Raw genomic sequence first — 25,683 nt, forward strand, 5'->3', positions numbered from 1 at the left:
TGGTAGTTTAACTGAAGTTCGAATTCCAGCGAAAGGGTTGTGTTTTCGTGTAATGTGAACATAAGTGTGCTTTCTTTAGAAAACTGTGCATAAAGGATTTCTTTTTTCCACAAATCCAGAGTTTCTTAAACTGTGGGTCACGGGACCTGCAATCGGGGGTCGTCAAAAATTTAGCAATTTTGGTATTTCTTTAACTTATTATAATAATTTTACAATTACCAAATATTTTTAAATAATGTACCTGAAAATACATAAAGTTAAGACAATACAGACAAAGAAAAAACGAAAATGTCTCGAAGCATTTTTTTATATAATAGAAACTTTCATTTTACTTCAAAAATTAAAGTCAATGACCTAAAACTGCAATAGTATATACCAAGGGAAAAAACTGATAGTTTCACTCACGCGTGTGTCGGGTTTGCACAATACTTATGGGGTCCCACAAAATGTTCGCAAATATTAGGGGTTCCACATGCCCAAAAAGTTTAAGAAACCCTGCATTAATCAAAATGTCACATGCTTTCCCATATTCGACTAAAGAAATAAATTTCCATATCATTGTCACATTAATTCATTCCGGCCCCAATGAAAGTGCTACTTTCACCTTGGCTTATCATCTTTCAGTATCAAGGCCATTCAAATTGAAGCTCAATTCATTACTTGCACATTATCTAAGTAACACATTCATTCATATTGCCTCTCAAAAGTATGCATTAGTATCAGTAGCATAGCTAGAAGTCTTGGGCCCCTATGCAAAATCTTTTCTTGAGCCCACACACCAAGGTTTAGATACTAAAAAAAAAAAAAAAAAAAAAAAAAAAAGGTTTTAGATTTTAACAGTTATCCAGAGGTGTTTTTGTATGCTCTTGCGCTGGGCGCGCAGTCTGCTTGCTGTGTCACACTCTTGCTGTCCGAACTTTCTTTTTTTGCCTTTTTTACTCGTAGCTTTATTATTAAACATTGTTTTCTTTGCATTTACGCCACATACAGTTCAACACCAAAATCATAAAATTTTTAAAAGCTGAATAGCAGTACATGTTTAGAACCCCTGATGCAGCATTAAGTGTTGCTGTACATTTTTATATTCGTTTCAGTTTTTTCCCACTTCATTATATCAATATTCAGTTTTCTCAACAAGATGGCTACCTTTTTTTTTTTTTTTAATGTGTGTGTGTGTCTTTTCATTATTAACTTTTTATGTGTTTCGTTTATTAATTAAGTAGGTATCACATTAATTTCAATTACGTAAAATTCAGTTCAACGACAAAATCACGATATACAGTCAAAAAAGTCTCTAATCCGGACGTCCATAATCCGGAATGATCTATAATCCAGACCTCATAGCTACAAACTTTCTGCGCACGCATCAGCGCATGCACATAATACCTTTATTCGTGCGCGTTTAATGTATAACGGACGGTATAAGCTAAGTTAAATTATCTAATTATCTATTTCAGTTAATGTTGCAGATTGTGTTGTTCCTTAATCTTCTAATTGGATCTGGTTTATTCTTTTTTGCAGACTGTTAGAGCAATTTTATAAAAGTAAGCTTGAACTTTCGATTATGTCAAAAAGAATTTCCGATTCTGGAGCTACCAAAGGATCTACAAAGCGAAAGCATGTTTTGATGTCCATCAAACAAAAAGTGGAATTGCTGCAAAAAAATGGATAAAGGCATATCCTTTGATTCTCTAACCATTCCGAAATATGTTTATCAATTTCACGCTGCTCTGCGTTGGGGGGGATGACACGGAGCGCAATGAAATGGAAGTTGATCTGTCAGCACTATCCTTATCTTCAGAGCAGATGTTTTTATTTTATTCGGCTTATAATTCCTTACTAAATGTAGTATTTCCTCTCGATGTACTCAGTCTTTGATATGAATCAATCAATTAATATTTATACATCGATTAATAACAATGATGATGCTTTTTTCATGCCTTGAAACACTTTCAAATCTAACCATCAAATTTCAAACGTTTTAGGATACATTCTGTATCAAATTCAAATTTTCTAGTGAATATATTTTGGCAGAGCATTCTATACCTCTTTTAGCGATTTTATCCAGTTTAATAATTCTCTGGTAATATAATAAATAATAACTATAAATTTCACATTTAAAAAATTAACCTCAATGTCGTCAGATCACAGTCTTGATTGACTTACTCTACACAATATTGCTTCATTTTTTTAAAACAGTTTAAACAACTAATTCATCGAAATTCACAAATACCTCAAATGTTCATTGTCTTATTCCATTGTCTTGAAACTCTTTCAGAAATAACAGACCACTACTCAAAAATCTGCATTTTGTTTTGCTTATTATGTGCTTCACCCTTAGGCACACTACATGAAAAGGGAGATATGCCTCGTGAAGGTCTTTTTGGGGGGAACTGGCTTGTATCCATGTTACACGTGAGGCAAACCATGAAAACGCCCATGCAGCCAGCCCGTTCACCGGGACTCGAACCCTGGACCGAACTACCAGTGTTTAGCGGCTTTTACCACTCAGTTGCTGGTGGGCAAAGAATATGCATTAAATAACAAAGATTTTTCATTCATAATTTTGTATTATGTTTAGTCATCATTAAAACAAGTTGCTAAATAAAATTTTAAGAAAGAGAGACAGAACTTTATTTTTTCATTTAGAACCCAAAGTGATTATTTTTCAGTTATATAAAAATAAAATGATAACATGTGGATAACAAAACATGTATTTTATTTAAAACATTTTGGTATTTGTAACATAAATTAAAAGTAGCAAATCAAGGGTATCGAAAGACGTACAATTTTAAAGTTACCGCAAAATCGCTGTTGCAAGTTATCGAAAAATAATCGAGATGTGGTTTTTGCGGAAAATTGCACTAAACTATAGAAATTTCTATTTTTCATTCTACAATGAATATTTGTTTTATGCTAAAGTGTCCCGCTTTTCAATTTATATGGAACTGTCCTGTGTGGAAATACTATGAAAGCACTTTAAAGGAAGCTCTGGATGTAAACAAAAGATCTAGAAAACAAAGCCTGGGAGCAGTGCTTCACTCGTAGCACTTGGCCTCTCCTTTCATTCTTACCTGCATTTGGTACCTATGTGGCATTTAGAGATAAGCAAAAACGCTTTCCCTTACCGTAAAAGCTGCTTTGTTTGACCTTTTCTCCTCTTTCTAAAGGAGTAATAGATTGACAACTGATATACTTTTTACAGCTGTGTAAAGTATCTAAACGATAGAGAGGAAAGTATTTTTTTGCATGAATTGAGAACTGACCTACAGAAAGCGCTTTTATACAATTCTTTTCATTTGCGGCATACTCTAAGAGAAGCAAACAATAAAATTATACTTGAGACAAACCTATTATAATTTTGTGTAATTTTTTTTTATAATTTTTGTGTAATTTTTATATTTATCTAATTTTTATTCATTATTCGTTCAAGGATTACAGTTTATCTCCATCTTTTTTCCTTCCTCCTTTCAACGTTTTTTTTTGTGTAATGTGGTTGTATGGTTAAATTAACTTTAAATTATTAAATTCCATCCACTGCTGAGCATACAGAATGAAAATAACCTAGGATTTGAACTCTGAAATCCTTTTCCACTTTTATATACTCCCTTCATCATCGAACTTCAACCAGCAGGTTTCGTAGCAGTCCTTACAAGTGCTTATAATTCCTTATATTTGAAAATAAAATATAAAGGCCCTTATAGGTGCTTACTTTTTCTTTAAAGGCCTTTTTTTTTTTTTTTTTTGTTTTTAGTGCTTATTTTTTGCTTTAGTGCTTTTTTTAATGAACACGCATTTTTCCTCCGTACCAAAGCCGAAACTAAATAAACAACTTTTCTTCCTTATATGGAACGTCAGATGGTGAATCATACTCCCAGAAATAGCTTTTACCCCTTTCTCTGCATTAACGTAACCTATGGTGTGCGCGAGAGTACAGACAGGTGCACGTCGTTCTATTGGTCAAAGAATTGCGAAAACCGTAGAAAATTCCGGTAGATTCGGTATTCCTTTCCTCCCACCCAAATACTACACACGTTTGAATTTCTATCAAGATTTTAATAATTTGCATTCTCATTCCACGTGGTCAGTTCATTTTCGTGTTTATTATGATCGTTATGCTTATATTATGAGCATATGTATGAATGTTTATAATATAGTTGCAGTAGGTGCTGAAGTGTAGATAAACTTCCAAAAATGGGCGTATTTTTACACAGATTAGCTTTCTAAGGAATAATATTCGGAATGGCTTAAATAAAAAGAAAGTATCGAATAGTCAAAATATACATATATATTTTTTAATCCCAATACATTATACAGTGCGGAGGTTGGGAGGTTCTCCCCTTCTCCGCAAAATCACTTATAGTAAAGCAGCGGACTTTTTTTTTTGTCACTGTCCAATCTGGATTGAATAGGACTAAAAGTTTTACGGTCTACCCAACCCAATCAAAGAACGATTCTATTTGGGAAATTTAGCGCAGTCTGTTCAAAATTAGAATAAAAAAACACCCCAGATTAGTAAGTCTCTTTCTTTTCCTTTATTTAGTTCTTTATTCTCCAAATAACGGCAGCTGTTGATTCCGTTTGCGTAATATCACGTATGGAAGAATTACGTATTGTGCAATAACGTTTGCGGTATTTTGCAGAGATAATTAATTTTGATGTTCAGTCTGAGATTTATTTATGAACACTTAAAAGAGTTTTACTGTGCTTTCTAAGCAGAATATTTCTCAGTTCCGTTGGTCTATTTTTATATGATGCACATATTGAAATGTCAAAATCATTTATTTAGCTGAGAAATCTAAAGAACTGCTCCCCCCTCCTCTTTTTCCAGTAACGCTCGACTATACGGAATATTTGGCAATTTCCGAGTATGCGGGTTAGTTAACACGGGAAGACGCATGCTGTATTATGTAACACAAGAACCCACATGGGGTGTCAACACACCCCAAGCAGTTAAATGACGTACGAATTAAACATATTATTACAATTACGTAAAAGAATGCATTCTATATTAATTGCAACATTTATTGTATAAAATAGCTTAAAATAATGCTAATTTTAAAATTAATAACAAATAGATAATTTTTTTTTTTTTTTTTTTTTCAGATGTCTAGGAATCATTGATTTCTATGAGAAATGTTTGTTTTTTACTTTTGAATGCAATTATCCAAACAAGTTATATAATTAATATTGAAATCAATTAGGTCCAAGAAGCATTGAATATTTTGTAATATATACATGAAGCATTTATTTCACAGTGCTCTTGGCATATGTTTTGTACACCTCACACATATAGTTTGTGATTTTCTGTCTTTTTCTTTTTTAAGCACATGTAAAATCTCCTGTATTATATATTTTTTCTTTTTTTTTGTGATTCATCAAATCATTTTCTGTAAGAAATTGGCCAATTCATTACTGTTATACCAATTGTCTGTGGTAAAGTTTCTTTCAGATTTGTATAATGGAGCTAGGATGAGCTTTGCTATTTCACTAGAGCTGCTGACTTTCTTGTACGGCCTATCTGGCTGCTGATATGCGTAAGTTTCCATGTTCAAAGCATAAAAGGTTCTAGAATCAACAATAGCAAATATCTTTATACCATATCTTGCAGGTTTCTTAGGTATATATTGCCAAGAGGAGCATCGTCCTCGAAAAGTTTATAGCTTTTCTTTCAATGTAACATATTCCCCTCGCTGATATAATTTCTGTCAATTCTTGACAAAATTTTCAAATAAATCTCTTATTGGAGCTAATCTTTATCCTTTCCTATAAAATAGTCAGTTTGATCACAAGGAATGTCTTCTGAAGAGTTGCACTCTTCTTCTGATTCAGACTCATGATCACTAAATATAACTTCATTATTTGAATCTTCTAATTCTTCTTCTATAGAATCTTCATCTGACGAAACCCCTTCTAATAATTTTTGAAGTCTTTTCATTTCTTAATCATATGTCAAATGAGGAAAAGACTGAACGGTGCGACTTGCACACGCCATGGCCCACACTAAAAAATAGTAACACAAAAGCGCGCGTGGGGTGTCAGGACATCCCAAACTATTATTTAAATAACAATAAATGGCACGTCTTCCCGGGTTAAGCTTTTACTGTTAAAGGATGGCTGCATGAAGCAATTTCCCGTCTCCTGATTTCAAAAATGTTCCTCTTTTTTACTTAAATTACTTTACTTGGAATATATGTTAAGGGAAAACTGTTATGTAATGAAAATTTAGAAAAAATGTTCAGAGTTTTGATTTAAGTTAAACTATTTAAATATTAATATGAGTGGAAAAATAAATTGTATTTATTATTAGGTGCCAAACGAATACAATTAATATGGCTTATTATTATTTATTTTGTATATTTTAAACTGAAATTTCATCATTAAATCTTGTAATATAGTTTAGTTCTGCATAGATTTTTTTCCTCTCATTGTAAACTAATTCTGTAAGTTGAACTGTCATTTTAAATTTAAAAAAAAAAAAAAAAAATGTTTTCCATGGTTGAGGTAATGGTTTATTCTCTTAATAAATATTGCATTGCTCATATTTTAAATTGCAAGTCTAATTTTTCTTTTAAGGTTATGCAGTTTTGTATAATGTAATTAGACAGGTGCTTATTTTTTTTCTTAAAATGTGCTTGAAAAGTGCTTATATTTGCTTATTTTTTTAACTAAAATGTGGCTATGAACCCTGACCAGCGATCGCTGTTTGGAGGCCCTCGAGTGTGCATCTGCCGCTGTGGACCACTTTGGACTTTTGAGCGGATATGATAGTCTTAATACCTGTTTATTTCAATTTTAACTGAATAATTCCCCGGAATACGTGATGTATGACTCCAGAAAAGGCGTGACTGATGCTTATCTGGGCAAGTGTTATGCACTAAATAATTTTTATTGCGTTGTTAAAAGTATTGGAGAGCTTGTCGCCTAATGACCTGATGGTCAGTGGCATGTTTTTAATAATTAAAACAGTTCTCAAGACCCATTCGCAGCCAAATCTTAAAATAACTGGAAATTGATAAATTGACCATTGTTCAAATCCCCAAAGAAGTTCCTGCATGGGAGTTTTTGTAATTTTCCCCACACATAATGTGGATACGAGCCAGTTCCACTTAGAAAGCATCTCAAGAAGACATTCCTTTCTTTAGCCAAACAGCTTTCGTATGCTTTGCCGTAACCAAAATAATCCTGTTCAAAGCAATGTTTAAAAGCTACAAACAGAACAAGAAACAGTTTCAATTAAAGATGCCAGGGTTTTAATTGGAATAACATTAATGAAGTTTAAAAAGTTAGTTTTAGAAAAAACTATAACAAATTGCTCCTTTTAGCTTTTTGTTATTATGTCACCTTATATTTTATACAGTCAAAAGTCTATAATTCGGACACCCATAATCCGGAATGATCTATAATGCGGACCTCAAAGCTACAAACTTTCTGTACATGCGTCGCGTTGATGCATGCACGTAAGACCTTTACGGCTGCGAATATGCATGTGCGCATGTGCAAAATATGGTTACGAATGCGCGTTTAATGTATAACGGACGGTATAAGCTAAGCTAAAATTATATAATTCAGTTAATGTTGCAGATTGCGTTGTTCCTTAATCTTCGAATTGGATCCGGCTTATTATTTTTTGCAGACTGTTAGGTTTGCAAAGTATTGAATATAATTGATGTATGGGCACATTTTGTGTTGTAGAAGTAACATTTTGATGAACGAAACACGTCATGAGAATCTGTAAATTTTACTTCTTTTCCTAAAATAAAAATATTAACCATTTTAATGCAGAAAAATTAAATATTACTTCAAAATGAAAATTGACTATCTGCAGAAATGGAGTTGTGGCGCCCTATATTTTTCAATATAGGTACTAATCGAAAAAACGCTAAAAAAACAAAAGTGATATTCGGCAAATATTTATTAATTAATAACATGATAAAGTATGCTATTTTTTTTAATTCAGTAGAATTTCGAGGATATATGTAGCAGCAGACTTTTTCAGTACGGCACTGCATTTTTTTAATGAAATTTGTTTATGTTGAACGAATAGGCAGACATTTGTCAACAAACCGCCTTAAAACATTACTCATCTTTTCGCAATAAAACATTATTGTGGAAAGAAATTATGAAAAAATGGCAAAGATGGGAAAATGATTACACCAGAAGAAAAGTTTTTTTGGTTTCTCTCCAAAGTAAGACACAAGACTTTTCAGTGATTAAAGAATAAAATATGCATTAACAGGTCATGCCAATGTCCAAAATATTTGAATAGATTTCATAAAAAGAATATAAAATATAAATGTGGTTGGGATACACAATATGCAGATTTCAAACATTAATAATGGGAATGCATACACACAGTTTCTGTAAGGGAAGAATATTTTTAAAATGTTTCAAGAGAAAATGAGAAGTATTTATTTATAAATGAAAAACTAGAGTAGGAATTCTAAACATCTTGAATAACTACTATAGATTAATAATGATATAAAGTAGTTTAATTAACTAAAAACTTTTGATGGAACAGTTTGCTTTAATAGGTTAAGTTAGGTTACACATAACCATGTTGTGTAAATAATCAAAAGTGGCATTTAAAAAAAAATTCTTATTGGTAAATTTGTCCAGCTGCTTATGTGTGTGTAAACTCTGCATGGACTATCTATAATTATTGTCCTTTATATAACTATGCATTTTATCTTTTTGTCCTGTAGAATATAAATCCTCTTAAAAGATTCAAGCCTCTGGAAGGAACATCACCAACTGAAAGGAAACCAGTCCAGGTAAATATTAAGAAACTTGTAATCAATAATTTTTTCATAAGCTGATTCTGTATAGAGGTAGTCGGCCTTATGTTGCAATTAATGGTTTGATACTCACTGAAAATTGCTTAACTGAAGCTGGTTTGGGATTAGTATAATATAAGTTTGCTATTTGCCATGATCACAGCCTACCAATTGCATTGGTATCGAAAATTTTTACCAGTAAAAAGGGCAATGAAAAATACGCATATAAACAAATGAAGTTGACAAAACTAGGTAAGACATAATTTGGCAAATAATTAGTAAAAGTGATATTGTGTGCGATGCATATGATCTGCATATCACCATAGTGGAGTACTGTTTAGGAATGATGCAACAGGACACTGATCCAGCCAATGTCTTGCCTGAATTGTCAGAGTTCCTTTGATCTCTGTGGTGATGAGTGCCTTTTATCTGATGACACAGCAGTACTGAATTTTGTCATTTGTATTATCTTTAAGTCTCAGATGCTGGCTGTATTTCAGTGGACAGCTTCTCAGGTAGTGTTCAGCAGCATATGCTACTACAGATACATTGATCAATATCACTCAAGCCACGATTATGGAAATAGACACACTATATCATATCATAGGCCATGACGCATAATATATTGTGTCCACTATGAGGTGGTCTATTAGACAGGGAAACCTTATGGTGGATATCATCCTAAGAAGACCATTAAAGAACATTTTTCTTCATGTATGGCACAAAATGCTCAGTTGTTTCAAGATTCATCATGAAATTACAGCAATATATTGAGCAAATTCAATATCATGACCGTAACCACGAAAATGCCGCCAAATAGGACAGTGACACACAGATTTGACTGACACTAAACTTGCACTTCAAGATGATGAAAAAATTAACAGCAGTTACAGTGTGACTGTCTTAGAAATTGCACGGTCGTCTGAGTACATCTTCATCCTTAACCCGTTTGTGACGGGCACTTCTGTTACCGAAGTGTTCTCTTGGGACAGCATGTTAACTGGATGCGTTGTCCTGTGGGGACGGGCAATTTATGCTGCTAAGAAAAAATTTCGTATAAATGAAATTTGTCATCCAATTTTTCCAATTTTGGGTACATTATAAGCAGAACATTCAGGTAGTCGTCAGAATTAATTTTAAGCCTTTATTATTATATTTTCTTTAAAAAATTTATAAAATACTCATTCTAGAATAATATAATTTTCCCCTTATCCCACAAATAAATATATATAGAAAAATATCCATACAATTGCAGATTTTATTTAACACAACACACAATTAAAATTAAAAAATATTAAAACTGTCTTTCTTAAAAATTCAGCGAGCAAACAACGAAAAGTAAGCAGTGTTTGAAAATGAGACAGTGTATGATATTCTTTGAAAGATGGGTGTACGCAAAGTCCAGCATTGCATTAGTCACAGGAATATAATATCTGTGGCTATTTTACTCAGCAAATTTAACTCATTTAGCATTTGTATATGTTCTACGGTCAGACAGTGCTTTCGTTTTGTCATTTAAAAAAAAAAAAAAAAACCTTTGGCTAAGCGATACGAAATATTCATCTCAATGCCGGAAAACTTAAAGAGTAATAAAAAAGTCTCTAATGATAGAACATCTACTCCACTATAACTGATAAAAATATAAAATAAAGAAAAATTAATAAATTTAATTTAAAATATTCCAGAGCATCGAGAACATTTGTTTATATAAAAAGATGCAGTAAAAGCCATTACATTACTTAGCACTAACGAATTAGCGCTTGTGTATATTCTATGTTTAGATACTACTTTCGTTTGCCATTAAAAAAAATTACTGACGATTAAAAAATTCATCTCAAAGCACAAAAAAATCTAAGAGTAATAAAAAAGAGGGAAAATATATGAGTAATAAAAAATCTCTAATGATAGAACGTCTATCCCACTATATCGCAAAAATAAAAATAAAAAGTACCTCAATGCAGCGAAAGCACGGGCATTTGTTTATATCAAATGACGCAGTTAAAGAGACATTACATTGCTCAACAACCACCCACGAATCTCACTCTCATTACGAAACAGTATGGAAAGGAAAATATATGAGTAATAAAAAATCTCTAATGATAGAACGTCTATCCCACTATATCGCAAAAATAAAAATAAAAAGTACCTCAATGCAGCGAAAGCACGGGCATTTGTTTATATCAAATGACGCAGTTAAAGAGACATTACATTGCTCAACAACCACCCACGAATCTCACTCTCATTACGAAACAGTATACCAAAAATAAAAATCATTGCATAGGAATGAAGGTAAACATACTTAACTTTCGATATATTTTCCCATAACAGGCATACAGCTACATCTAGCGGCAACAAAAAATATTAATTAAATGTTCTATTTAAAAAGTCAAATGTGGTACTCCCGTCCTTTAGATTGAATTAATGGCAATTCAAATATGACACATCCGGCCATGAGGTAATGTTCGCTGCTGATGCACATATGACATGCCCGTACTAAACAGGTTAAAGTTGCATCCTTAAAGAGTGGGCCTTTTGTGAATGAAGGTGAAGTGAATAAGGGGGTTGCATACATTCATTTCTATTCCAGCTTATTTCTGCAATGGGGAGATCCTGAAATATTGGCAAATGTGGATGGTGATAGTGATAGGCTTTTAGTTTTGTACAAGATAAACATTCATGATGTATTCTTGTGGCAGCTAGCACTTTCTTAGCTAGTCTATATATTGTTTGAGATTATGATTCTGTGTTTAATTTTATTAGTATGTCATAATTTGTAGTATATTATTAACTGTGTGCCTAATCAGTAGAAAATTCATTGTAAAACCGTTTTTAAAGGAAATATAGTTAAACCCATTAAAATTAGACAAAATTCAAATGAAATTTGTGAAAAACTCTTTTAACTTCAAGTGGGTTTGCCATGGGTGAAACAATTTGTGTAATCCTTTTTTAATACGATTTTAATTTTTAAACATTTAGGAATAAGTGTTGTGGAAAAATAAAGGTTGTTTTATTTATTTGCAGGTTTTTCATAAAACTGTGATTTATTGAAATTTTAAGTGTAAATAGTGTACTTGTAAAATTAGAATACTGTAATTCTTTTCTTTGTTTACCATTGATGTAAGCACTGAATTGATTCTTCTTTTATAGCTTAATAGTGTATGAATGTGCTATGAGGAATTACATTTGACTTTTATTAAAAGCATGCTTTCAAAATTTTATATTTCTTTATTAGCAATTTTGTAATGATGCTTCCTGAACACTAGAATACTGCAAATAACATTAATAAATCAGTAGTTTCAGTTGTTGAGAAACTGCATTACTAATAGTTTCAAAATATGAACTTGGACCTCAGATGGAAAGCTGGTGTAAACTTGGTGTTGCATTGTTTTAATCGCTTTTGTTATATTGGTTGTTGAGTAATCTGAAACCTTTTTGTGCAATTCTTTTGCATGAAATTCATAGAAGCGATGAAAAGATTTTGAATATTTTCTGTTTTTGTAATATATTTTTTATGTATACTTTATTTGTATGGTGTATTAAGGTTAATGACATATTTAAATATTTTTTTATCTCAACAAGTGTGAATTAATTTTGAAATACTTAACAATATGCTTTTGAAGTGCCTTATATGGGAAAGTTGCTAGCTTGTTTTGATTTCTAGCAATCGCAATGATGTGCTGAAAATCTCGTAATTTTTCTGATATGATATTTAAAATTGGATTTTTAATTGCATTACTTTTTGTATACACTGGTGTGCAAAAATTAAGGACGAGACGGTTTTTTCAATATAACTTTGTACAAAAGCTTTCCAAATCAACACATTTAATACCGTAAGATCCCCAATACGTAAGGACATGAGTAATGTAAGCAACACTTACTAAAAGAGGAATCAGAGGGATAAAAAGAAGCTTTATTAAAAAAGTAGCATGGAGCGCAATGCGACTGAAGGCCGAAACATCCCTGTGATGGGTGTCCAGCAAGAAACATCAGGTCTTTAATAGGGGATATGATCTCCCCTGACTGCTAGGCAGGTTTCACAGCGTCTGCCCATGCTGAGAGTGAGGATGTCAGTGAGTTGTTGAGGCATTGCTGCCCATTCATCTTGCAGCGCCAATCGAAGCTCCGGAATCGTTACTGGTGGTAAGGTACGTCTGCCTAGAAAATCCCATACATGCTCGATGGGATTGAGATCCGGTGATCGTGCCGGCCAATCCATACATTCAATTATCCTCACTCTCTAAGAGCTGTTCGGCAGCTACTGTGCAATGACATGGTGCATTGTCGTCCATGAAAAGGAACTGCGGACCCATAGTGCCTCTAAAAAGATGCACATATGGAAGAAGAATCTCGTTACAATAACAGGTCCCTTTGACTGAACCTGCGTCGAAGATGTGAAGGTCTGTGCGACTACCAAGCATGATGCCTCCCCAAACGAGAACACCGCCACCTCCATACCTGTAACTTTCAATGATGTTCGAGGGATGATTGCGGCTTCCCCGCTCTCTCCAGATGAGTATGCGATGAGAATCGCTACTCCGACTGAATCTGCTCTCATCTGTAAAGAGTACTCGTCCCCATTCATTGTCTCTCTAATTCCGGTGTTCCCGGCACCACAGAGAACGCCTTCTCCGATGGGCAGGCGTTAGAGGTACACACCATACAGGGTGTCGTGCAAACAGACAACCACCGTGCAGTCTTCTGGCCACTGCAAAACGCGATATCGGTTGTCCAGTCGCCTGTGTCATGTGTCTAGCGATTTCTCCCGCTGTCTGCCGCCTGTTTCTTCTGGCCTGTAAGGCAATGTATCGGTCATCTGCGGGTGTGGTTCCTCGTGGACGACCACTACTAAACCCCCGAATAGCTGTTCCTGTAGTTTCAAATTGTCTCCAAAGTCGTGAAACGATGCTATGAGCAATTCCAATCTCTGCAGCCAGACTTGTCACACTGCGGACTTCCTCCAACTTCCCAATGATTTGACCTCGGGTGAAAGCATCCAGATGTCGTCTAACAGATTGATTATTTGCCATTTCTTGCTGAGGCAGCAACTCGGTGTGATTTTAACTGCTATACGGCGTGCAATCTCTTTGCCAGAAATACTGATCTTACACCGACAACATGCTTTATACTACTCAGACACTCCTCCATTACGTCTACCTGCATATCTGCGCATGTGCTACTGTACATCACCTTACGTAATCTCCTGATTTGTCTTTCTGTCCACTCTGCCTCTTTTCAGCTGATATGCTAATTTTTCGACTTCGTCCTTAATTTTTGCACACCAGTGTATTTCAAGAATGATCATGCATGGGGGCAAAAATTGTATTTAATTTCATCATTCATATCACAATATGTATCAAAAGAAGCATGATTATTCTCAAAAGCTTTACAACTTTCTGTACAATATAAGTGATTTGACAGAATTCAAAGAAATTTTGCTATTAGAAATAACATTAGAAATAACAATTCTGCTATTAGAAATAATATTAATAACCTTGTCATTTTTCCATTTCATCCTTTTGTCAGTTATAAACTTACATGCATTCTTCAGAAGTTCAAGTCATTTTCTTGCCTATCAATAAAATCCATGGTTTGACTCATAAAGATTCCATTTCTAACTTTAATTCTTGGGGAATTTATATCGTGTTAGCTTGGTTTGAGATACAGCAACCAAACTAAAAGAGCATGAAAGTATCATATCAAAGAACACAAATTTTATATCTGATAAGGCGAAATTAACAAATCTTTGGTAGCTAATCATTGTTAGAAATTTGATCGTAATTTTCACTTTGGGTCCACAAAATCATCCAGAAAGCTTCTTCATTTGGTGAATAGGATTTTCTTGAAACTTTCTGCATTCACAAAGATTCATCTTATTGAGATTATGACATTAGGTCCAATCCAGTCCTTCTTAACGCTCTTAAAATTTTATTAACGGAATTTCGCTAATATTTCCCCTGATAGATGGTGCTAGTTTCTCATTTGCTTTAGTGTGGAGTACAAATATGACCGTTGTGCCTACTGCTTTTCAGTCTAAAAAAGGAAGTGCTAAAGTGCACCAGATCTAAGGAGTTTCAAGAACTTATTAAGGAGCAAAATGCAGCATGCAAGCATTTTCAGTGCACTCAAAATCTTGCAGATAAACAGATACTCAATCGTCTGAACAATGCAGTCAAGTTCCATACTAAAAAACAAGCACATCTCGACTAGACGAACTACCTTAACTCACCTTCGACTGATGACAGCTCACTGTGGAGGGCTATACGGAAGTATACGAAATGCCACAATAAAATTCCGCCCCTTAAGGAGCCACAAAGGGTCTGCTGTACCAATACTGAGAAAGCAGAACTGTTAGCCGAGCATCTGGAATAACTGAGTGAAAAGGGAATTTCCCTGCTAGTTCGCAGTTAAAGAAAAAAGTAAGAATAATAAAAAATAGTCCTATCAAATGCGGTGCTCCTTCTGTCGACTTCGCACAGCCATTACATAATCGTCTGTCTGCAGCAGCCGTCTCCAACAGAAATGTTTAATAAAGTAAACAAATAAATATTAAGCTTTTTTTTTTTGTAAATTTTGATACTCTTTATATCATAATTGCTCTTTATTTCATAAATTATGGTTTCATATTTTTAGTTGTATAATTTCTGCATGCCATCTTACAAGATTTAAATTTTTGATCTATAATCCGGAAAACCCTCTAATCCGATCTAAAAAGCCAGCTGGTTTCAAAGACTTGATACTCAAAGGCAGTCAACTAATTTGATTCACTAATTAGGTCTAGAAATATTCAATGCAGTCTTAGCAAACATTGTTGTTCTGTCTTGATTCAGTACTTTTATGTTGCAGTCTGTCGAGTAATGCAGTTCAAAATCAATGTCACATAATTTTTCTCTTGTGTAATTTTAAAATTTTTATCCAATTAGAACAGACATTAGCTTTATTCTTGACTGATATATTCTCTTTGCAGAAGCAACTGGTACCTTAGCTGTCACAAGTGTAATATTTTCTCCATGTTTTAAAAATTCCAGATATGGAATAGCATTGTATGCTCTCTGTCCCGCTTCATAAAAATGATATAACTGATATGTTATGTGTAGCATTTTCTTCTTTTCACTATTGAATAAGTGAATTCTAATCCTAATAATATTGTAAAATGTATCTGTGTATCGCCGATGAGTGACAGTTCTCCTCAAAATAACTTGTAGAGACATTTTTTTGGAAGCAGGAGAATTGAAAAATTAGCAAATGATCAGAAGGTTGCGTGTTCAGATCATGTCTCAGTCACCATTTTATGGTGCATGGTGGTTATGGCTTGGTGTATATGCTTAAAAGACATGACTCCGTTTCATTAAACATAACTTTTATTCACACACACGATAATTTTAAACACAACTATCATAACATAACAAAATAACATAACAGAAAATTACTAAACTAAAATTCATACATCTTACGCTTGAGCTTAGGGCGAAGTGGGCGAGTTCACTGCCGCGCTAGCAGTTTTTACAAACACAACATGACATGGTCAAGTGGCGCATGCAACCGAACATCAGACTGCCACAAACTTCTAGTTTCATAGATCTGATAACACTTTCTTCCATTGCAGATTGTACTCTTAAGACTCCTGCATTAATATTGTCTCTAATCATAAAGGAATTAAAAATTTCTAATAGATCGTAAAATCATCTTAGTTTCCAGAACCATTCTGTTTGTTGATGCCATGTCATGGTTCTTCGCTGTGGCAATGAAATCTGCAATTTTACATTAAATATATTTTTTAAGGATCCATATATGCCCAAGGACTTTGTCAACATTCCTTTTTGAGCTGGCCTCTAAGTTCTGTTTCCAAATTTTCTGTACAGTTTCATTATTTGTCTTCCACTTTCTCATACTGAAGTTGGATATCTTCAGTATATTTTAGATATTCTTGCCTTTTTTGTAGCTGCTTTTTCATTTGATTCACTAATTAGGTCATTGATATGTAAGCATTCATCCAAAAAACTAAAGATCTTCGAATTTTTAATTTTTTTATATTTCTCTCTCTATATATCTTCAATGCGAGTGATAGGCATTTCCCAGCCCAGTGCAATCTCTGTGAATCCTAAATTTTGCTGCTTGTCATCTCTATAAATTCAAAAAATATCAATGCCCTTAAATTCTGTTGCCAAGTGTCATCCCTAAATTTTAAAACTTTGCTGCCCCTAAATACTACCGCACTAGTTGCAATGGCTTTGGCACTGGCCCTTTGTATCTTGATACTCGCTTCTAGGATAAAAGGGTTGGAATTTGGACCAAAAATAACTCTGGTCATGCTATAAAGTTTCATTTCGCAGACTAAAAAACTTTACTACATTTCGATTTTCTGCATTTAAAGCAATCTGCAGAAAGCCCTGCTTTATATCAGCTGTGTAAGCTACTTGTGATACTGAAATTTAATATGGAATTTGCAGTATTTCTATTCTCTCTATTGGCCGAGCAGTTAAGTCCCCTGAATACTAGAAGTTCGACCCTGGATAGATACTGAGCGAAAGGGATGGCTGCATGGTTAATTTGGATTTCCTCATGTGTAAGGAGAATTGAAGGCCAGTTTCGCTTAGAAAGACCTTTCCGAAAGCATCCTTCTTCTTGGGCAGATAGTCCTTTCATGCTTTGCCGTATTTGAATAATCAGTATTTCAGGGCAAATTTTGAAATTGAGCAATCATATAATGATACATAGCCTTTAGTATGAGAAGAAGCATCATAGTCAAATCGCAATTTAATGGAATCTTGATCTTCCTTTATTACCTGATGCAGCAAAAAATATGGTTTGAGTCTCAAAATAAGCTTCTTCTGCAATTCTTTCCTTTGAATGCGTGTATAAGATTTCTTTGTACTGATCGCAAAATGAAAGAAGTTCCCTTTGGAATAGTTTTATCAGCTGTTTTCATATTTCCTAATTCATTCGGAGGAAAAATGCATCTGATGTATACTATCTGCAAATTTTATAGTTCAGCAAAATTATTGAAAGGTTGGCTCCTCAATAATATTACATTTATTTTGAAAAGTGTATTTAATTGCTCCGGAGTCTAATTTCCTAAAATTCGTAATGGCATGTTAGCATCGTAAATAGGATTTGAATGATTTGCTACTTTTTAATATCGCAATTGAATTCTGAAGAATTTTGCTTCTTCAATGTATCATTGCCATTAATTATGCAACCAAAAAATGCGTGTGAAGCTATCAAATTCGTTTCAAATAACAATCTGATCCTACTAAAACAGGTATCTTAGGATCTGCTTATCTTGAAAGTTTCTATCTGTTAACCTCAGTTTATTTTCAAAACTGTAACTTTTAATTTCATTTCCATTGAAGCTTGTCTGATAATTTCTTTCTCAAGAGCCTCGATGGCGAGTTGTCCATTATGAGAATTTCGCAGATTAACTTTGTACTTCTTTCTTTTTTAACTGATTGGGGAAAAAAATCCCCCCCCTTGAAAAAAAAAAGCTTATATTTTTCTCACCCGTAATCAATAGCCTAAGTTGCTCTGCTTTAAGTTTCTTTAAAATGAAAGATTTCTGACTTGCATTGTAAAAAAAATAGTATTCTCTACGTTAAGATATTCAGATTATTTATGACACTTGCTGTAGCAATCTGTAGTAACACTGCATTGCGTGTTGTAGGCATACTGTTTGATAAATCTTTTTCTTCAAACTTTGATAACAAAATATTAGAATTTTTTAGGAGTGAGCTATCGCTACAAATTAATTCATGATGTTTGTGATTACAACCAATGCATTTTACGTCTGATTTGTAATTATGAGCTAAGTAATTTTTCTTTAGACAAGTGAAGCATCTTACTCCTTTTTTACTCCTAATGTTTGTACTGAGTTTTCTGATTTGCGTTTTGGGTTCTTACAAAATATACGGAATTCAGCAATCACACTTAAGGCTGTAGTAAAAGTTTTTATCGTATTCGTGAATGCTGTTTTCCTACAATGAAAAATTGCGCATATTTAATTTGCCAGACGCTCAACTCGATGTTCGTCCTCTGCTTTGTTTCGAAATAGAAACGTTCGTTCTCTGTTTTTTATTTCGGGTTTCAAATGTTATATATATATAAAATTCTGATAAACCCCACCCTATATCCTACCTATAATTTTTGTTAAATTGTAAATCAGTACTATAAGAAAACAGTTTAACTGGGATGGGAAATAACAAACTAAGTAAGAATTGAGTTGTAGTCCTAGTTATTTGAGATTCCTGATTTCGATTTTACAAGCATCATGCTATTCACAAAGCTCTTTAATTTATTTGCAAAACGCAGGTGGTTTAAATTAAGATCATTAGTAAATCCTCGAACTATAATTCCTTTATGGCTGCATCTTTCTTTCAACAATTTAGTGAATCATAGTTTTCTCCAAAATAAGTCCTTGTATAGTTATGGGTGTCAGTCCTTTCAGCATAGACTTAAGCTTGTTAAATTTTTCTATTTTATTAAGTGATGCATTCTTATGAATTGAACTTTCAAACGGAGGCCAAAATTCTTGAAATGTTTCTAACATGGCATCGAATTGTTCAATAACTAATTTCAGTAGCTGTGTATTGTATTTCTTTTCAAGACTCGTTTAAAGGATTACCAGTGAACTTCTTCCGGAGTTCAAACCCAGAAATTAATTTTTTGGCATTTTTAAGTTTACATTAAATTATTATTTTTTCGCATTTCTTAACAGATGGTTTAATTTTATACTTCGAATTGGGAACACGATCTCTATAAAATTGGTTACTTTCTTTTTCGGTCTCAAGTCTGTTTAAGTCATGTGTTCGACTTTTCAATTTAGAATTGTGTGCTGTGGGGAAGTATGCATCTCGTCCCTTAGCTCAAAAATACGTGTTAGTATGTTTGAGCTAATCATCTGACTTCAGTATATAAAAAAAGAGATGTATGTACACTGAGGGAGGGGGGAAGGTCAGTTCTATATCTCCCATTCTACTGAGTCAATTAACGAAATTCAACTTGCGTTTTTTATGTCTCGAAAGCGCAGCTTAGGATATGTATTAGATTTATATATAGCATTGTTCTAATATAGGTATTTTGACACAAAATCGGACTTTTTCTGAAATAACATGCCAATGATTTTCCATATTTCGACTCTACGACTCAAATTACGCTAAACTACTAAGTGTAAAAAACGCACGAGTAGTTTTTAAAAAATTAGCTCTCAAAATTTTAGCTACTCAATGTTAATTGAGTTTGGTACATATTCATAAATCTCTCTTTTTTTAATTAAACTTATTTGATTCTTCTTTTCGTATTTCGAAATTTAGGTTCATTCCAAATAAAATTCATCCATTTTTTATGATTTATTTTTAAAATTTCTATTTTTAAAGAATTTTTATAAATTTTTCGAAAACAATTTGGAATTATAATCTATAAAATTTTTACCATTGTCTTAAAGTAGACGTATTTCTAAGCATACCTGCAATAAAGATTACAGTTTTTATTCAAAATTTCCGAAGATATACGCGAATTTATATATTGGTGCGTTTTCAAATTTCGCATATTTGTTGAAAGCGATAAAACATCAAATGTATTTAGACACTTTGCTAAAATTATTTGGAAGTAGAAACGATGTGACTTGTTTTCCACTCATGCGCAATGTAAAAAGGTAGGAACGAGGTGCCTTTTTTTCCCGCTGCGGCATAATGGAAGGGAAAGGAAAAGGAAAATTGGTTGATACATATTAAGAAGCTCACCAAGTGAATTATTCTTGGCGAAAACTGAAAAAAATTGTGATAAAATAAATTTTTGAATTTCTCCGTAAATTTCGCACCAAATTTTACAAAATTTAATATCTAGGCATAATTTGAATCGTAGAATCGAAATATGGAAAAAAAAATTGATGTGTTAATTCAAAAGAAATCCGATTTGTGTCAAAATACCTATGTTAGAACAATGCTCGTAAGTCGGGTTTTCGAGGCATGAAAAACGCAATTTGAATTTTGTCAATCGGCCCAGTAGAACGGAAGATATAGTCCCAACATTTTTTTAAATTCGCCCCCCCCCGCAGTGTACACTTTCCGTGTCCTGACATAGTACTTTGGAATAAACGATTATTTAGTGCTGAGATTTTATGAAATTAATGACTATTGTGATGTCATCAAGAACAGTCTTATAATGAATAATGGGGGATAATCTTTTATCAAGCAGCGTATACTAGAATAATTTTTGGAAATATTTTTTTTAATAAACTTTGCAACACCAATAATTATGCCACTCATGGTCTGTGCTTCATCGGAACAGATATCAACGCATGGTATTCTATTTTCTTCAAGAAAAGGTATTTCTAATTCAGTCGTACGTGTTGGTAGAGATTCACGTAACAGAAGATGCTCCAATAATGGGATATCTTGCAGATTGCTTAAGGATGACTATTAATATCGCGATTCCAGCTACATTCATTTGTAATGAAAATTTGCGTGATTTTAGATGAAAAATAAGTTCTGTCTCTGATGTGCTTACCTACTGTGTCATTTGAAAATGGGACCTTAGCTATTTCTTTTGCGTTTTATCATCTCCATAACGGAATATTTAATAAGATTTTTTCGCAGCTGAGTAGAGTTCACTGTCCTAAACTATCTGATAGCTGACTAAGTGAGAAGCGTGAGTTGCTTTTTCGTTCACCGTTTTTTTTTTTTTATTTGAACCATAAGCTTTTTTAATATTAAAAGTTCACTTTCGAATGAACTCAGCATTTTTTTTTTTTTTTCTTTAACCCTCCCCTTATTGGCGGACACTTAGCCGACTTAGGCTTGCCTCTACTAAGGCCGGAAGAGGTAGCCACTTTATTGTGAAAGCACCTACTAGGTGGGTTACCGTTACCTCCTGTGAAGGAATGGACAATTACAGCCATGCCTTCTAAGGAATTGGAACACGGGCCCTTCAGTGTCGCAATAGGCTTCTTCCCTAACCACGATATCATGTGGGCGGCTTTTTCTTTAAACTCATCATGGACAGATTCCAAATGACGACGCGTTTTAGCTGGAGCAATTTGGGAAAAGTTTGCTGCATATGAGGATACTGTTCATAAATCCTAAAGACATAACTTTCATCATACTTCCTAATTTGTTTTAGTGGCTGCTCTAGGTTGATTACTTGTAGAAGCTTGCTTAGCTTCTTTTTGGGCGATTTCATTTGTACCACTCTATTTATTACCATAATTATCTTTAGCAAAAGAGCTAGTTATCGAGTCTGAAGCAGAATGCCGGTTCTTTTTAAGTCACCTCTCCATGGTGCAAGAAAATATTAGAAGAATTTTAACACAAAAAAATACAGTGACAGCTATATTTTAAGACCGAATAAAGTTTAAATGATTACTTGCATTAATAATATTGTTAACAGCGGAATATAAAACACGAACAAACTATTAATACAATTAATTTCTAGGTGCGTGAACTTCTAAGGCAGCAAATCTCGGAACGTCTCCTTCAACATTGGAAAACGTGGGGCACATTTTAATAATTTACGTGGGTGATTCACCAAGCAAACTTTTACATCGGCTGCAGATCACCTGATAGGATATTTCCTTTGGAAAGTGCTCACGATAGAATGTAGCCGCAATTTTGATTTATCTTGTATCTGAGTGTGTAATCGTCGAAAAATAAATGTTTATTACTCTGATTGGATTTGCTTATAATTTACATTATGGCCCCAAAGATGTATTTTTTACTTCTAATCTTATGGAAGATTATGTGTGATGTGATGTTATACGAAATAATAAAGTTTGTTAATAAGCAAAAACTTTCAATTAATTTATGTTTTATAAGAGACATCTTTGATGGTTAATTAAATGTGATGACTTCATGATGTGTCATCTGACTCCATGTGTTTTTCGCTGTTTTAAACTTTCTAATAAAAACGCTGTCTTGTAAATAAACTACAAATTTTTTGTTACACTATTAAAGTGCTTTTGAGCTTATCACAGTTATATTTTAGTAGTATAACCAGTTTGAAATAAGTATTTATAAATTATCTTTAAATAGCAATGATAGGCATGAGAATGCAATTTCAAAGCAATTAGTTCTTCAGTGTTACTTAAATATGGGCGAATAAAGTGACGGTAGTAAAGTTGAATTTTAGTATGTTATAACATTAATGAATAATACTTTGATGGTAAGCATGATGTAGTTTTTTAGAAAATCCTTCAGAGAATAGATAACCAGAAGAAAATAATAGATTGACTTCTGTATAAATTTATGAAACTTCTAAAATTATTTTCTGTACTAAATAAGAAAAGTAAGTTATTTCATGAAACATGAATAGAATTGATTTATAACAGAAATATGGATTTTGCCAGAAATTCAAAAAATTAGATTCCGTGAAGACATTTAAAATTACTGAGTCTTTTATCCTGCGGACATTTAAGTACCTACCTCGCAATACCTCATGCTTATTATAAAGAACTTGATTAAACGTATGAAGCAAACAATGTAATATAGATTTTTTATATTAATAAGCAGAATTTTTTAAGTTACATCGTAGAATTCTAAGGGAAAGATAGATCGGTATAAGGTCATATAATGCGAATAAGTTCCTTCATAACCTTCTTTGTGATATACATAGAAATGCGTACTATAATTCTGAGGAAATATCATGGAACAGAAAACGTATGTCTTGTTATAATTTAAGTAATTATAATATTTCATAAATTTTATTCATATTACTTTCAGCACCATTATTCTTACAATAAAGTTAACTGAGATCTTTTCAAACTCAGTTTGATTAAAATAAATGAAATAATCCAAATTAATTAATATAAAAATTTAAAAAAAATAAAATTTGGTAAGAACATCATTACAATTTTTAAAAAATCAAAGCATTCCTATGGTAGATCAAGAATATTTTTATTAACTTATTTTTATTATTAACATTCTTTCTTCTTAAATTAATTATCCAATCAGCTAATTAATGAACGTGAAAATCATTCTCTTTTAAACAGAGTTAATTTGTTAATAACGAAAGAATTAAAACAGACTAACTTTTGATTCTCAAAATATTATTTCATTAACACTATATAATGATCATTAGCATACATCATAAAAATTATTTGATTTTACTTATCGATAAAAATATGATAATTAATTTAATACAAAACTGATTTTAAGTAATTTAAAATTACGTAAATAAAATCTGTCAAATTTTCATTTTCAAAAAATCCTTCAAATAATCATAATTTCACCATGCTATATGATATTACTTTATGTATATTATCCATAAAAAAGTTGAAAAATATCATTTAAATAATAAGAAATACCACTTTATCCAGTATTATCTTATCTCCAATATAGACAGATAGATATTTACAATAAAAAAAGACCATACCTAGGGAAATCTAACAAAAAAGATAACAGGAGCAATGCCGAAGGGAAAAGGAAATAAATTACTTTCCATATTTAAAACAACATACCCATGAAGCTTAAATTTTTATTTATTTGTTTGTTTATTTTGATGCAGCAATTCTTTCTGGACATCCAATAGTAGAACAACAAAGCATGGTATCACTTCAAATTTAAAAAACATCTAAAATATTGTTGAGAGTATTATCGATGCTCATAGCATCAGAAAGCGATTTTTGGGCGAGGACTGAGTCGTTTCCGGTTTCAAATTTCGGGCACGCTACATCTGTTCACGTGAAACAATCACACATGCATTTGTTTCACGTGAACAACTGTTTTGGACAATTTTTCTGCCTGGTTTACTATTGAAAGAAAGACGTGCGATTTTTTCCTTCCTTTAAAAAAAAATTGCAAGTTGTTAGTTTTCAACCAATCAGCTATCAACTTGTTTGTAATAGAGAACGAATTTTTCCTGTGATAATCCGTGACCTTCCTGAATTTAGTTCGTGTTCTTCCAGTTGTCCGTGGTTAACCCCAATGTGATCTGTGGTGATTGTGACAAAGCAGAAAAATTGTTCCAAACGGTTGTTCTTCCGAAACAATCAGATGTGTGATAACAGCCTAACTCCATGCATAAATATTTTTTATAGTTTGCTGTGCGATGTGTATTCTAGAATTTTCTGCGCTGATGAACCGTGTGCACGATTATTGGTGTGTATCATGACTGTTTATGTGTATATATTCAAAGCCGTGCCTACATATTTTTTCACCTGCGCCAAAGAGGTAAATGGTCGTCCCTATATACAATGTAAGGTGTCTGGCCATTTGTGAGGGGGGAGAAGGAAAAAGCATATGTATGTAAGAAAACTAAAGAATTAACTAAAGATTAAATTAGCAACGTAAATTAATTTCCCTTCTCTATTCTAAAAATAGGCCCACCAACGCCCGAGCGGTAAAGTCGCTGAACACTGGTAGTTCGGTCTGAGGTTCGAATCCCGTGAACGGGCTGGCTGCATGGGTGTTTTCGTGGTTTTCCCCATGTGTAACGTGTATATGAGCCAGTTTCCCTTACAAAGTCCTCCACGAAGGCATCCCTCCCCTTGGGCAGATAGTCCTAGTGTGCTTTGCCATAATTAAATACACACGCACTTGCTATTCTAAAAATAGTAACGTCTATTTGCATTGCGTCATTTCGAGAAAAATCCATGTCGTATGACTCTTATGTAGTTCTGGTGATGTAAATTGAACTAAAGCAGCCAATAATAATTTTACAGCAATATTAATTATCCAATCAAAATGCTTTGAGAACCAAAACTCACTCACTCTGACTTAAGATTTCATGCTGAACAGTACGCACTTTCTGCGCTTTGCCTTAGCTGGACTGCAGTCTGCCTGCTTCTTCTTTTTTTGCGGCAAATCTATCAAAAATGTAAGCCCTTTAGAACAGTGTGTAGCCGTAACATGTTGCTGAATATAAAACTGAAGATTTAATCTCCCTTCGCCTCCAATTTCCTAGTTATTATGGATGAACACTT

At 33.1% G+C, this 25,683-nt stretch overlaps 1 protein-coding gene across 3 annotated transcripts in view; it reads left to right on the forward strand.

Moving 5' to 3' along the window:
* LOC118190719 (CWF19-like protein 1) overlaps nt 1-25,683 on the forward strand; it is a 229,445-nt gene that overhangs the window by 118,504 nt on the left and 85,258 nt on the right. For all 3 annotated transcript variants that reach the window (XM_085807349.1, XM_085807350.1, XM_085807348.1), the window contains exon 10: nt 8,706-8,774. In XM_085807349.1, coding sequence (XP_085663475.1) covers nt 8,706-8,774 — 69 coding nt within the window. The remainder of the gene's footprint in view (nt 1-8,705; nt 8,775-25,683) is intronic.

This window comes from Stegodyphus dumicola, chromosome X1, assembly GCF_044657685.1.
Source record: "Stegodyphus dumicola isolate Sdum_Otavi_A_Nest chromosome X1, ASM4465768v1".
NCBI classification, from domain to species: domain Eukaryota; kingdom Metazoa; phylum Arthropoda; class Arachnida; order Araneae; family Eresidae; genus Stegodyphus; species Stegodyphus dumicola.